The sequence below is a fragment of a genome, unplaced genomic scaffold, assembly GCF_019419815.1.
Source record: "Pyrus x bretschneideri cultivar Hongxiangsu unplaced genomic scaffold, Pyrus_bretschneideri_v1 Contig8, whole genome shotgun sequence".
Classification (NCBI taxonomy): domain Eukaryota; kingdom Viridiplantae; phylum Streptophyta; class Magnoliopsida; order Rosales; family Rosaceae; genus Pyrus; species Pyrus x bretschneideri.
Genome location: NW_025999820.1, coordinates 6856457 through 6868452, shown reverse-complemented (window position 1 = coordinate 6868452; position 11996 = coordinate 6856457). Strand labels below are relative to the sequence as shown.

The 11996-nt window shown below is 36.3% G+C and overlaps 1 protein-coding gene across 1 annotated transcript; it reads right to left on the bottom strand.

Annotated features, from left to right (window-relative positions):
• Positions 1-3506: 3506 nt before the first annotated feature.
• On the bottom strand, positions 3507-6132 carry LOC125473097. The gene is made up of 2 exons (XM_048575418.1): positions 5924-6132; positions 3507-5667 (listed from the first exon to the last, which is right to left on the bottom strand). The coding sequence occupies exon 2, from the start codon at positions 5609-5611 to the stop codon at positions 4574-4576; it is 1038 nt and encodes a 345-aa protein (XP_048431375.1). The 5' UTR covers positions 5612-5667; positions 5924-6132; the 3' UTR covers positions 3507-4573.
• Between the last annotated feature and the right edge of the window lie 5864 nt (positions 6133-11996).

Sequence of the window (11996 nt, the reverse complement as noted above, 5' to 3'; positions counted from 1 at the left end):
CACACACAGTTGAACAAAATAAAATACAAGAAATAAAAACACAGAGAAATTTACGAGGTTTGGCAAAAACCTACCTACGTCCCCGGAGAGATATTGCTCTTCACTATGAGAATAACAGTACAAGTATACGTGAGTTAAATCGATATAACCCAATCCCATATTCTTTGTACACCCACTCACAGAATTTTCCCAAGAGCCTCACTCTACCCCAAGAGTTCTTTCACTAGAATATTTTTCACTCTAGCTCTCTTGATTTTCTCTCAACCCATGTTCAACCTTCCATGGGAGAGCCGAATGCTCTCCCCCTTGGATGCTCTCTTTTTCCCATCACAAAGGCATAACCAAATTCCTTAATATAAACAAAAGGCCCCGCCTTCTCTCTCTCCTCTTCTCTCTTTCGGCTTATCACACAAGGCCAAATCTTTGCCTTTGTAAAAGCCACAAATCAAGGGCTAGACATCATAATGATGTCCCCCTTTTTCTTTGTCCCTTTCTTTAGCCGAAAGTAGCTAGCACTCCACATGGTTGAGATGAAATTGTTGCCAACTCATAATATGAGCCAATCACAACAAGAACCAATCTTGATGCAGCTCGGTTCAATCAGAATGCTGGGGTCGAATTTGAAGGCGAAGCTGACCTTCCCCGCCGCATCTCCCTCCCTCTAGCGGCCGCTCTCGGCGTTCTCAACAGGGTCCTTCTTGTACAGGTCGATGAACCCGCCTCCCTCTCCCTCCATTGCCGACAACCCCAGTACTACTTCTGCTGCTATATGCATTTTACAAAGAGATAGAGTTAGAGAGAGAAAGCTAGAGAGAGAGGAAGCGATAGAGACAGAGTCCAAGGAAGTGGTTTTTAAGAGAATTAAATTCCAAATTATATAGCCGAAAATTAAAACCCGAAAATCATATAAATGGAAAAATTATGTGTCCATTTAAATGCTGTGCGAGAAATGCGAGGGAAAGCTTAGGAAACTTTTGCTGCATTTTTGGGAAATAAATAATTTATTCCTAATTCGAAAATAAATAATTTGTTTCGGGAGTTATGATTCGCTGCGGCTCCGTCGCGTGGGGTTGGGATTCAGGTTGCCGCGTCGACAAGGAGACGAAATTTGATTGGTCCAGCGCCGGTTGTTACTGTTTTTGGTTTCGTTAGATATGACTTGTGGCAAGTATGTAAATGTCGAGGAATAATGGAAGTATTGGGATGCGACAACCGTGATTTAATTTCAGAAATAAGTACATATTGTCCTACCATTTTGGTTTTTAGGTAAGTGTGCATGAATGAAAGCGTAGTATGTGCTGATGATTATTTTCTGTACGGATTGTATGTATGTTGAACGTGTTAATCAAAGTTTTGTATGTGCTGATTTGTACGTTGATTATGATTTATATACATGGTGACAACGTACGTTAATGAAAGTTTTGTATGTGCAGCCTATTATGTCAGTTTTTGTTTATACATACGTCGAACGTGAATAAAAACTTTTTATGTACCGATTAGTATACTAATTTTGGTTTATACGTACATTATGCATGAATGAAAGCTTTGTATGAGCCGATGATTATTCTATGTAGGTATTGTATGTACGTCGTACGTTAATAAAGGTTTTGCATGCACTAATTTCTATATCAATTATGGTTTATACACATGGCGTACATTAATGAAAGTTTTTGTATATGCTGATTATTATGTCAACTTTGGTTTATACATACGTCGAACGTGAATGAAAGCTTTGTATGCGCCGATTAGTATATCAATTTTAGTTTATATGTACGTTGTACATGAATGAAAGCTCGTATGCGCTGATATTTTAAATCACAAGTACGTGGAATGAAACTTTGTATGCCCGAATTATAATACTAATTTTGAGTCACAAATGATTAGATGTTACGAGAACGAGATTATATATGTTTAGAACATACAATATTTTTCCTATTGAAATAATCAATTTGCTAACTAGGTGATTATTGGTTTTGATTAATATGTTTAGTAGGGAACCAAAATTTGAAAAAAAGGTGTAGGCTTTGCTGAAGTAGGGCAATTTTGCTGGAGTACATCCTACGTCGTGAGTGAATGACTGGATGTTGTGAGAAAGGCATTAAGTTTAGTTAATTTGAAATCTTTATATATAAAGCCAACAACTCCTTTTAGAATCACAAGCTTCACCAAAAAGTTTTGGACAAAAATGCTCACAAAACAAAAAATTGCAAAAGCAACCCAAAATAATGAACCAAATGATACAGGGATATTTTCGTCATTTTAGTATTTTTTAATAATTAATTATTTTTGTACAATTTTTTTTTAATTAGTATCTCACAACAGGCTAGCAATAATACGATTTAATCAGTTATTCATTAAATATTATTTTTTTTCTCTTTTTAAACACGTTCAAAACATCTTAAGAGGCATGTAATGCTGATTATAAAAAAAGTCTTTCGTACTCACATAATAATGTGATTAAATTAGTTGTCAAATTATTATTTTACTTTTTTTTTGAAAAAACGATATTATCTATACTAAGGGAGAGAAGGTGGGCTTAGCCTCACAATGAACTAGCAATAATGTGATTCAATCAGTTGTTTATTAAATATTATTTTCTCTATTGTTAATGTAAATTCAATAGAATGTAGATAGAAATTGAAAGACTGATTTTATTATGTGAATTCAGCTGCTTTGATTGGTTTGTGAGGAGTTTTTTCTAGCATGATCTAAGATTATTCATTTACTTCAAATATTTAACTTTCCTTTTGTCAATTCACACATATAAATACATTTAAAACGTGTAAGTCGCATATAACGCACTGTAATTCACAAAATGTCTTATGCACGTGCGTGCATGAAGGCTAGTAAACAATAATGTAATGGGAACATGATGTGCCATAGTGTGGTTGGTATGTGTGAGAGGAAATCAGATGTTGCCTCAGTAAAGGAACTCTACCCACCATGCTGAAAGACTTTCTTTAGCATAAAAATTATGCAGATGGTCATATGTTTACACAGTAATTAATACATATTGATTAGTTTAACCACTATATTGATTAGTGTCAGTCTTGTGTGGGCGCGTGATCTTTGGAAACATATTTACTTTAGTGGTTCATTAAGCTTCAGTTTTAACTGCATCTATTGAATTATGTGAGCGCATTTGTAGTTAACGTTTGTCATGCTCCCACACAACTACGTGAGATTGATGCTAGCGTAACTCTTTCTTTCGATAAGTTAGCCCATCTAATTTGGGTCTTGGAGTTGCTACTCAATGACTAGCTATAGGCTTTGATTGCAGACCAGAAGAAAAGGGAAAAAATATTAGACATCCAGTTGGGCCAACTATTACTTGTATCAGGTCCTACCTGACATACATCCAGGGAAGATGCTGGGTTTATACTTGAAGCTTTACTAAGGTTTTGTTAATCTAGTCAGTGAAAACACTAACTAATCTATTACGGCGTTTTTAAGGAGGAACATTTTAATCAACTTTCCATTAATTTTATTAGATTAGTAAACAGATAGAAGATCAAGGTACATAGAAATTGTAAAATCAACTTGAAGCAACTACATGTATATTATGTCCAATAACGCAATTATTAAATATGGTACAAATAGTTTTGTTCGGAGATTTATTGACTTGTGGAGTGTTGCAAATCATCGACCCGTCTGTTCACTTGTTCCCTACCTTCCTTGTGTAATTGCGGTTGCTCCACCTCCTTGACCGGTTGCTCCTCCTCCTTGACCGGTTGCTCCTCCCCCTCCTCCTCCCCTTAGATTTGGAGTTTTCAACTTTATGAAGTGATGAGCAAAGGGAAGATCTTCTTCGAACCAGTAGGTAGACGCGAATGCATCCTTAGCAGTTTGATCCCACCTGTAACCAGCAGTTTGATAACACCTGTAACCATAAACCATATCTTCCCGTAACGTTTTCATAATATATTCAACGATATACTCTTGGGAGCTAAGTTGAAGTTGTTTAAACGACTCGATGAATCTTCGGAGTCTGAAATCCTCCTCATTCTCGCCGTGGAGTTTCTCTATTGTGTCACCTTCTTCAGCTTCACCGAGAAGTACTTGAATGGGGTTTCTTGGTTCGTTGGTGCACACTGTCTTGAACCAAATAATGGACAAACCAAAGTAAAATTCAGCATATCGCGAGGAGAAATTATTTTGTGATACTGAAATACTGTCGTGTTTGATTCTCTCTCTCTCTTGGTTACCGGATGTTTGCAGCGTACTTGTGAGATCCCACTTCGCAACTTCATTCTGATCCCAAAGGGAAGGATGCGTAGTACAGAGCTTTATAAATCTTCTGAGCCTGAAATCCTCCTCACTTTCTCCGGAGAGTTTCTCAATTATGACATCTTTGGTGTATTCGCTTGAATAGTACGTCTCCATTAACCAATCAAACAATTGTTCTATCATATTTTTCCGACCATTGGAGCCTAGTTGCCCGAACGAAAGAGTCAAGTCATGCAACTTTCTTTCACATAAGAATTTGTTTAAAATTTTGGAGAGCAAATGAGCTAGGGTAAAGGACCAAACTTTGTGAACTTGGCTTGTGAACGTTCTCATTCTGAAATCTTCCTCACTTTCTTCTGCAAGTCCTTTTGATAATCTCAACCTTTCCACCCGCTTCACCAGAGATTTCACTTTCTTCTGCAACTCTTTTGAAAATCTCAACCATTCCACTAGCTTTACCGGAGATTTCTTCAATTTTCCGTTGTTGATCAGTGGCGGATAGTAGGCTAAATCCAAAAGTTAAGAGCTGAGATAATATTTCACGACTGGCCGAAACTTTTGTTCTAAGGTTCCCGCGAGGAAAAGATGTTCGTTTACGCAGTTCCTCTTCGACGGTGTCAATCAAACGAACTTGAATACCAAAGGGAAGTGCTTTTGTGCACAGAAGCTCGGAGAATTTTCTGAGTCTGAAATCCTCCTCGCTCTCTCCGTGGAGTATCCGATGAATTATTCCACTAGCAGAACCTTTTACTGATCTACCAGAGTTTGGATGTTTTATCAACCATCTCTGTATATCCACGCCTTGTGCCTTGAACCAAACAATTGAGAAACCAAAGTAAAACTCTTCAAAACGGGATTTCCAATCCGAACTAGTTTCCTCTTCGGCTGTCTTCTGTTCATCTTTTCGTTTCTTTTTATGTTCTTCCATGCAGGGGACGAGAAGCTTATGAACATAGTCGGTATAATCTCTCGACAGCTGTGAAAATCTTCCGAGTAAGACATCTTCATCATTGGTTTTGTCAGAATCAGCTGTGACATTAACAATTTTACCAATCACTTCTTGTTGTTCATTGGAATCTAGTTTACTGAACCAAGAAATCAGTTCGCCAAATTGCCCTTCGCGCTTGAATTTCTTTGTAACTTTGGAAAGGAAAAGATCATGCTCATGGAAGGGAAGTTTCTTGAATAGCTCTGTGAATGTTCTGACTCTCAAATCCTCCTCGGTTTCTTCAGGGAGTTGCTCGAGCACTGGAACACCTTGATGAACTAGTTTATTACGCACTTCTTCCGTCTCCTCTAGTTGATCACTAGCAGATAGTTGGCTGAATCCAAAAATTGAAAGGCGCAAAAGTAGTTCAGCAGCATCAACGCTATCAGTAGACATTGATGAATCAACCTGAAGCAGAAGTCCTACAAGCTCTGGTTTATTATCCTTGTGTTCTGTTAAAAAAGTTGCAATGTTAATTTGGTCAGAAGGAAGCTGATCAAGGTCTATTTTTCCTTAGCTTGTACTAGTAAAATGTAAAATTTTTGAAACGAAATAAAAAAGAAATTTTTATGTTACTGATCTGTTGTAATTCCTACTCTATGTTTTGCCTAAATATGAGCTTTAATTGCCATTTCTCCAAGCCTTCAAATTCATCAATTAAATTATATAAGAAAAGAACAAACCGAAAAATGTTTTAAGAAAACGTACCCCGTGATCTTGCTTCAGCTTTCTAGTGTTTCTGCAGAGAGATTCGCCACTCGATTCGAATCCAATTCGAACTAGTGTTCTAAATTCTAGCACCCTTCAGATTAGAGGAGGTTTGAATACATCAATAATTCCTTCATCAGCAGTGCAACAAGCCAATTCATGGAAGAGCATCCAAAAGTCCAAGTCATTAGTCAAGTCTGTGTAGCTTGGCTCATTAGAAAGTTTCAATTCACGACGGTGAGAAGTCAAGTTTGTGAAGGTTCTTGGGTAATTACAAGTGAATACAATTTTAACATTATAATATATTTTTAATTGGAACTTAAAGACCAATTCCTCAAAAGTAACAGAATACCAAATACAAATATTTTAGAAAGCAGATCTCGTCAGGCAATCAGAAAGTTGATTTGAGGCAAAACTGAGGACAATGAAAATGCAAATTACTCATCTCCACCACTCTATACCGGATGCAGGACATTCGGTACCCGTTCACTTGTAATTGTTCATATTATTTATTCAAATTGCACCCTATGCCATTTTATGAAACTACAAGTGAACGGGCACAATTTCCAGCATACACTGCATTAATTAAAGGGAGCTTTAATGAAAAAGATTTAGATTAAGTTTAATTTAACCAAAGACCACCCTATACTATTATTTAAACAAAATGACTTTATATTTTATGATAAGGACAAAACTATTATATATCAGGTAAGTATAAACCTTGAATACACATGGGCTGAATTAAAAGCCCAAACGAAATAGTTTTTTTTCCCCAGCCCTTACCCCTAACGGAACCCCACGCCGTCAGCCACTTCTGTTAGAAATAAACTTTCGTTTTTTTACAAGTATGCCACTTCCTCATTGAGAAAAAAAAAAAAGCACCCAATAATTTTATACGACCACAAATCCCATCTTGAATTTTGTACGTTCTTGCTTCGTTAATTTTAAATCGGAGGGAAAAATGTTAGGACCTGTTTGGTTTTTCAGAAAATTTCACTGAGATTCTGTTATTTTGATCTACAATATTGTGACGAATGCGACGGTGGGTCTGCATATGCTGATTTGGTGGGAAATTTTGGGATTGGAGCTGGCGGGGTTGGAAGGGAAGACGATAACGTCGAGGGAGAGGAGAGAGAGGTGGAGGATGGGGAGGTGGAGGGAGTTGGGGGAGAGAACGAAGGCGCACTGTCCGTGGGAGAGGCCGAGTTGGGATTGAAGTGAGGCGGCAAGGGTTCAGACTCGAAAAATGAACTCGGGGTAGAGAATATGGTGGCCGGTGGCTGAGTCGAAGAGGGCAGGAGTGGAAGGCAGGGGAGGGGAGTGGTGGAGGTGGGAGATGAGGTAGTCGGTGAGGGAAAGAGGCGTGGTTTGGGGAAGGGGTTGGGATCTGGGTCTCAGGCTGTGGAAAGTCTTGGTCTTTGAGCAAAACCCATTCTTTGGATCAATGTTGCTGCCCTTCTGTTGAGTCGCCATTTATTGTTTCAGTTGTTTGAGGTTGAGGTGTCAAGATTTGAATTGGATATGGAGGTATTAAAATAGATATTTTGGAAAATAACTGTTATAGATAATATGTGGATGAACTACTTGAATAATTCGTTGTTATATATCAAAGAAAAATCAGATGAATTATATTTATAAGCAGAAAAATGGATGGGTTACTATTCCTGCACAGTATTTCACTACTTATTTAAAAAAGTTTGTAAAGTGAATAGTGTTGCATAAATAGCGGTTATTTTGTTCCTTTCTAGAAATAGTGTAGGTTATTTTGGTTTAGTTTTCAAAAATGGTGTGTAATTTTATTGTAGTTCCGTAAATATTATGAGTTATTTTGGTTCAGTTTCAGAAATAATGTGGGTTATTTTAGTTTAATTTTGAGAAATAGTGTGTAATTTTGTTATAGTTCTAGAAATAGTGTGAGTTATATTGGTTCAGTTTTAGAAGATAGGTTATTTTGCTGTAATTCCAAAAATAGTGTGGGTTGTTTTGGTTTAGTTTTATAAATAGTTTGCAATAGTACCATAAATAATGTGCGTTATTTTGGTTCAATTTCAATAATAGTGTTGGTTATTTTGTTGTATTTTCAGAAATATTGTTTATTTTGTTTCATTCTAGAAATAGTGTGTCTTATTTTGGTTTAGTTTCAAAAATAGTATGAGTTATTTTGCTATAGTTTCATAAATAGTGTAAGTTATTTTATTGTAGTTTCAAAAATAGTGTGGGTTATTTTGTTTCTGCTTTAGATATAGTGTGAGTTCTTTTGATGTAGTTTCATAAATAGTCAGTTAATAAATAGTGTAGTACTTGTGTCAGTTTCATAAATAGTCAATCAGTTTAATAAATATAATGTAGTGCCCGGGTCAGTTTCATAAAATAGTGTAGTACATGTGTTAGTTTCATCAATAGTCAGTCAGTTTAATAAATAGTGTATAGTATATGTGTCAGTTTCATGAATAGTTAGTCAGTTTAATAAATAGTGTAGTACCCGTGTCAATTTCATAAATAGTCAGTTAGTTTAATAAATAGTGTTGTATCCGTGTCAGTTTCATAAATAGTGAGTTTAATAAATAGTGTAGTACAGGTGTTAGTTTCATAAATAGCCAGTCAGTTTCATAAATAGTGTATACATGTGTTAGTTTCATAAATAGTCAATCAATTTAATAAATAGTGTCACATGTCAGTTTCATAAATAGTGTAGTACCCGTGTTAGTTTCATAAATAGTTAGTTTATGAAACAATTAATGTTCAATTTAACAAATAGTGATAGTTTTAGTAAAAAAAACTTGTGTTGGAAATATATATAGAAAAAACTTGTGATGGAAATAAAAATAACCAAATCACTAGCAATTGCAAAGATTTGTGCATAAAAAAAAAATGCAGATACAGGTTATTAATCACAAATGCTAAGAAATGAATATATATAGACACACACACACACAAATTGTCTCTAAACTCTTTACGAGTACATGTATCATTAGATTCACTCATTCATACAATCTATTACCACATTCAACTCTCATACTTACAATTAATTAAACTTTTAGATTCACAATTTTTTTAGAGTGGTACGAAAATAGAACAACGGAAACTAAGAGGACTTGTAAATTGAGCTTCAAATTCTAAACAATGGCCACATTCAAACAAAAAATAGTGGGTATATATAAACAAATCCAGAGCCATCAAACACAAGTATGACAGTCCAGAGCCACTAAACCCTTCCATTTGCTCCAAAAGCCCTTGCTCCCTACTGCTTCAGTGTCTACCCAAAATGTGAAAAAACCAATTCAATACTCAAACCAAGAAAAAGAATTTGCCAACAAAAAAAAAAAAAAAAAGGCAATGAAAGTGAGGGAATTTAATTTGAAGCAATACCTCTAGTTGTTGCTGATCATTTAGGGGGAAACTATCTGCTGCTGTTGCTGCTTCAGCTAGGGAGCACTTGAGTGGAGCTGGGAGACTGGATTTTGGGGAGAAATGATGGGTGTGCAAGTGTCGCCGCTCAGAAGATGCAGCAGGTCAGCGTCTGAACATTGTTGTCATCAGATCCGGCTCCTCCCTCGACAAATTGCTCGGCCGTCGAGCCAAGACTCATGGTTGCTGCGGTTTCTGTCGAGGATTTGTTGGCAGCTCGGAGGACGTGAAGCATATTGTTCGGGTCACGTGCAACGCGACAAAGAGATCGTTGAAGAGCACGAATCTCTTCGTGCCTCCCGTCGAAGTAAAATGGGAGCCCATCGATATGACGGAGAAGAAGGTCGGATGATGGTGAGAAGCAAAACAGACCAAATAGACGGCAAGACTTGATGTCAGGTTAAAATTGGAAGCTCAATAAATTATATTCCTTGGGTTAATCTTATTGGGCTGATTTGATGTTGGGTTTTGTCCTAACTATTAAATAAACTTATTACTCGATTTTTAGTCAAGATTTAAAGTTTTAAAGTTCTTTTCATTAGTTTTCCTTTAATTAAAAGGAAAATTAATGAAAATCGTTTGAAAACTTTGAGTTTTAATGATATGGATAAAATAAAGGGTAAAGTGAATAGTACTAGGATTGACTTTTTAGTGTAAAAATGTAGTTTTTCGTTAAAGTCAATGATACCGGGAACTTTTCACTAAAGTTCCCTTAATTAAACCCCAACTTGGCTAATCTGATGGTTCAACAATTCAATTTCTTTTTTTTTTTTTTTTTTTTTTTTTAAATCACATGAAGCTGTGAATTCTATATGTAGAACCCCTGAAATTATAGAAACCCTGAAGCTTGTTGGTCAAGACACATACTTACGTACGTAGCAGGTACGAAAACTTACAGGTTCTGTGAAACTTTTGTTGCTGAAGTTGCGTGCTCGTTAATTTGAGTCTATGTATCTTCTTGGGTGGGGTTTATCTACCTGCATTCGAGGTTTATTTATTTTTTATTTTTAGTTCATTAATAATTATGTACTGTATGATTTCATTGTTGCATCTATATCTTAATTAGGTACACTGTTCTAAAAATCATAGACGCTTGGTTACCGTCTTGATTAATACCTAAGTGTTTGAAAATTTAGAAAGGGTGCCCAGACTTGTTGAGGCGCCCACCAAAACCGCCTAGGCACCCGCCTAGCTTGCCTAGACCCACCTAGACATCTGCCTAGGTTGCGACTTACCTAGACAGAAAATAGATAACATTCATTTTGCATTTTTTTTTTTTTGATAAATTGTAAGAGACTTGTTGAATACTTAAATGAACACACATTATATGCTTGTTCCCCATGTTTTATTATGTTTCAATACTTCATAATATATATGTCATTCTATTTTGTAATTTATGATGTAATTATATATATTTTAAGTATAAATATACACTTATTTACACGAAATATAACAGGTTTACTTAAATTCGCCTAGTCCGCCTAGGCGCCCGCCTAAGCCTCGCCAAGCCGCCTAGGTGCTAGGCCTCAACCCGCCGCCCGACTAGCGCCTAGCTTCTTTTAGAATCTTAGAGATATGACTCCACCTGCATTTGGAGATACTGATAAGATCATCAAATTACTCTGCACGTAAATTGTTCTATATTACTTTTCCTGTACACAAATTAGCGGTTAAATGATTACAAGCTTGCAAGCACACCTTTGGCAATGAATGAAAAAATTCAAAAGCAAGATGGAAGTGATTCTGCTAATGAAACTGTGTATAGGCAAGTAGTTGGTAGTTTGCTATATCTTACCGTAACTAGACTTGATGTTATGTTTGCAGCTAGTTTGTTGGCAAGATACATGCACAATCCAACTAAGAAACATTTTGGAAATGCAAAGAGGGTGCTCAGGTACATTCAAGAGACATTGGATTATGGGATTGAGTACAAGAAACGCAAAGTTGTACTTCTAATTGGATATTATGATAATAACTGAAGTGGGGATGAATTTGATATGAAAAGCACTTCATCCTATGCCCTTTCATTTGGTAGTGGCATATTTTCATGAGCCTCTGTGAAGCAACACAGTGTAATAGGTGAACCAACATAGTGTAGCAGTTTCAACAGTTGAAGCTGAGTTACTGAGTATATGAGTATAACTGAAGTAACAACACAAGCTATGAGGCTCATATTTATATTATAGGATTTTGAAGAGGAACAAGACAAGGCTTCTCTAATTTCCTGTGACAACACCTCTGCAATAGCAATGACAAGGAACCGTGTATTCCATCAAAAGTTAAAACACATTGCTGGAAAATATCATTACATAAAAGAAGCACTGAAGTTTGAAGAACAACTGGCTTAAATTTTCACCAATGCGCTGCCAAATGATAGATTCTATAAACTTAGAGAAATGCTTGGAGTGAAAGCATTAACAAGCTTAGAATGAGTGTTGAAGTATAAGCTTTGCTACTACAGGAATTGCAGGATCGAATGTTGGAGATCATGGCTACTGCATTAGTTCATACCCTTGTGCTTTTAGTTTTGAATTTGTGTTTGATTTTAATGAACAGTCACGATCATAACATCTAGAGGGTGTATAACGTGCCACCTGTCCAATTTGATGCAAGTGTTTAAGTTGTTCACATGCAACTCATGACGTATGCTAACTGAGGTGTGATC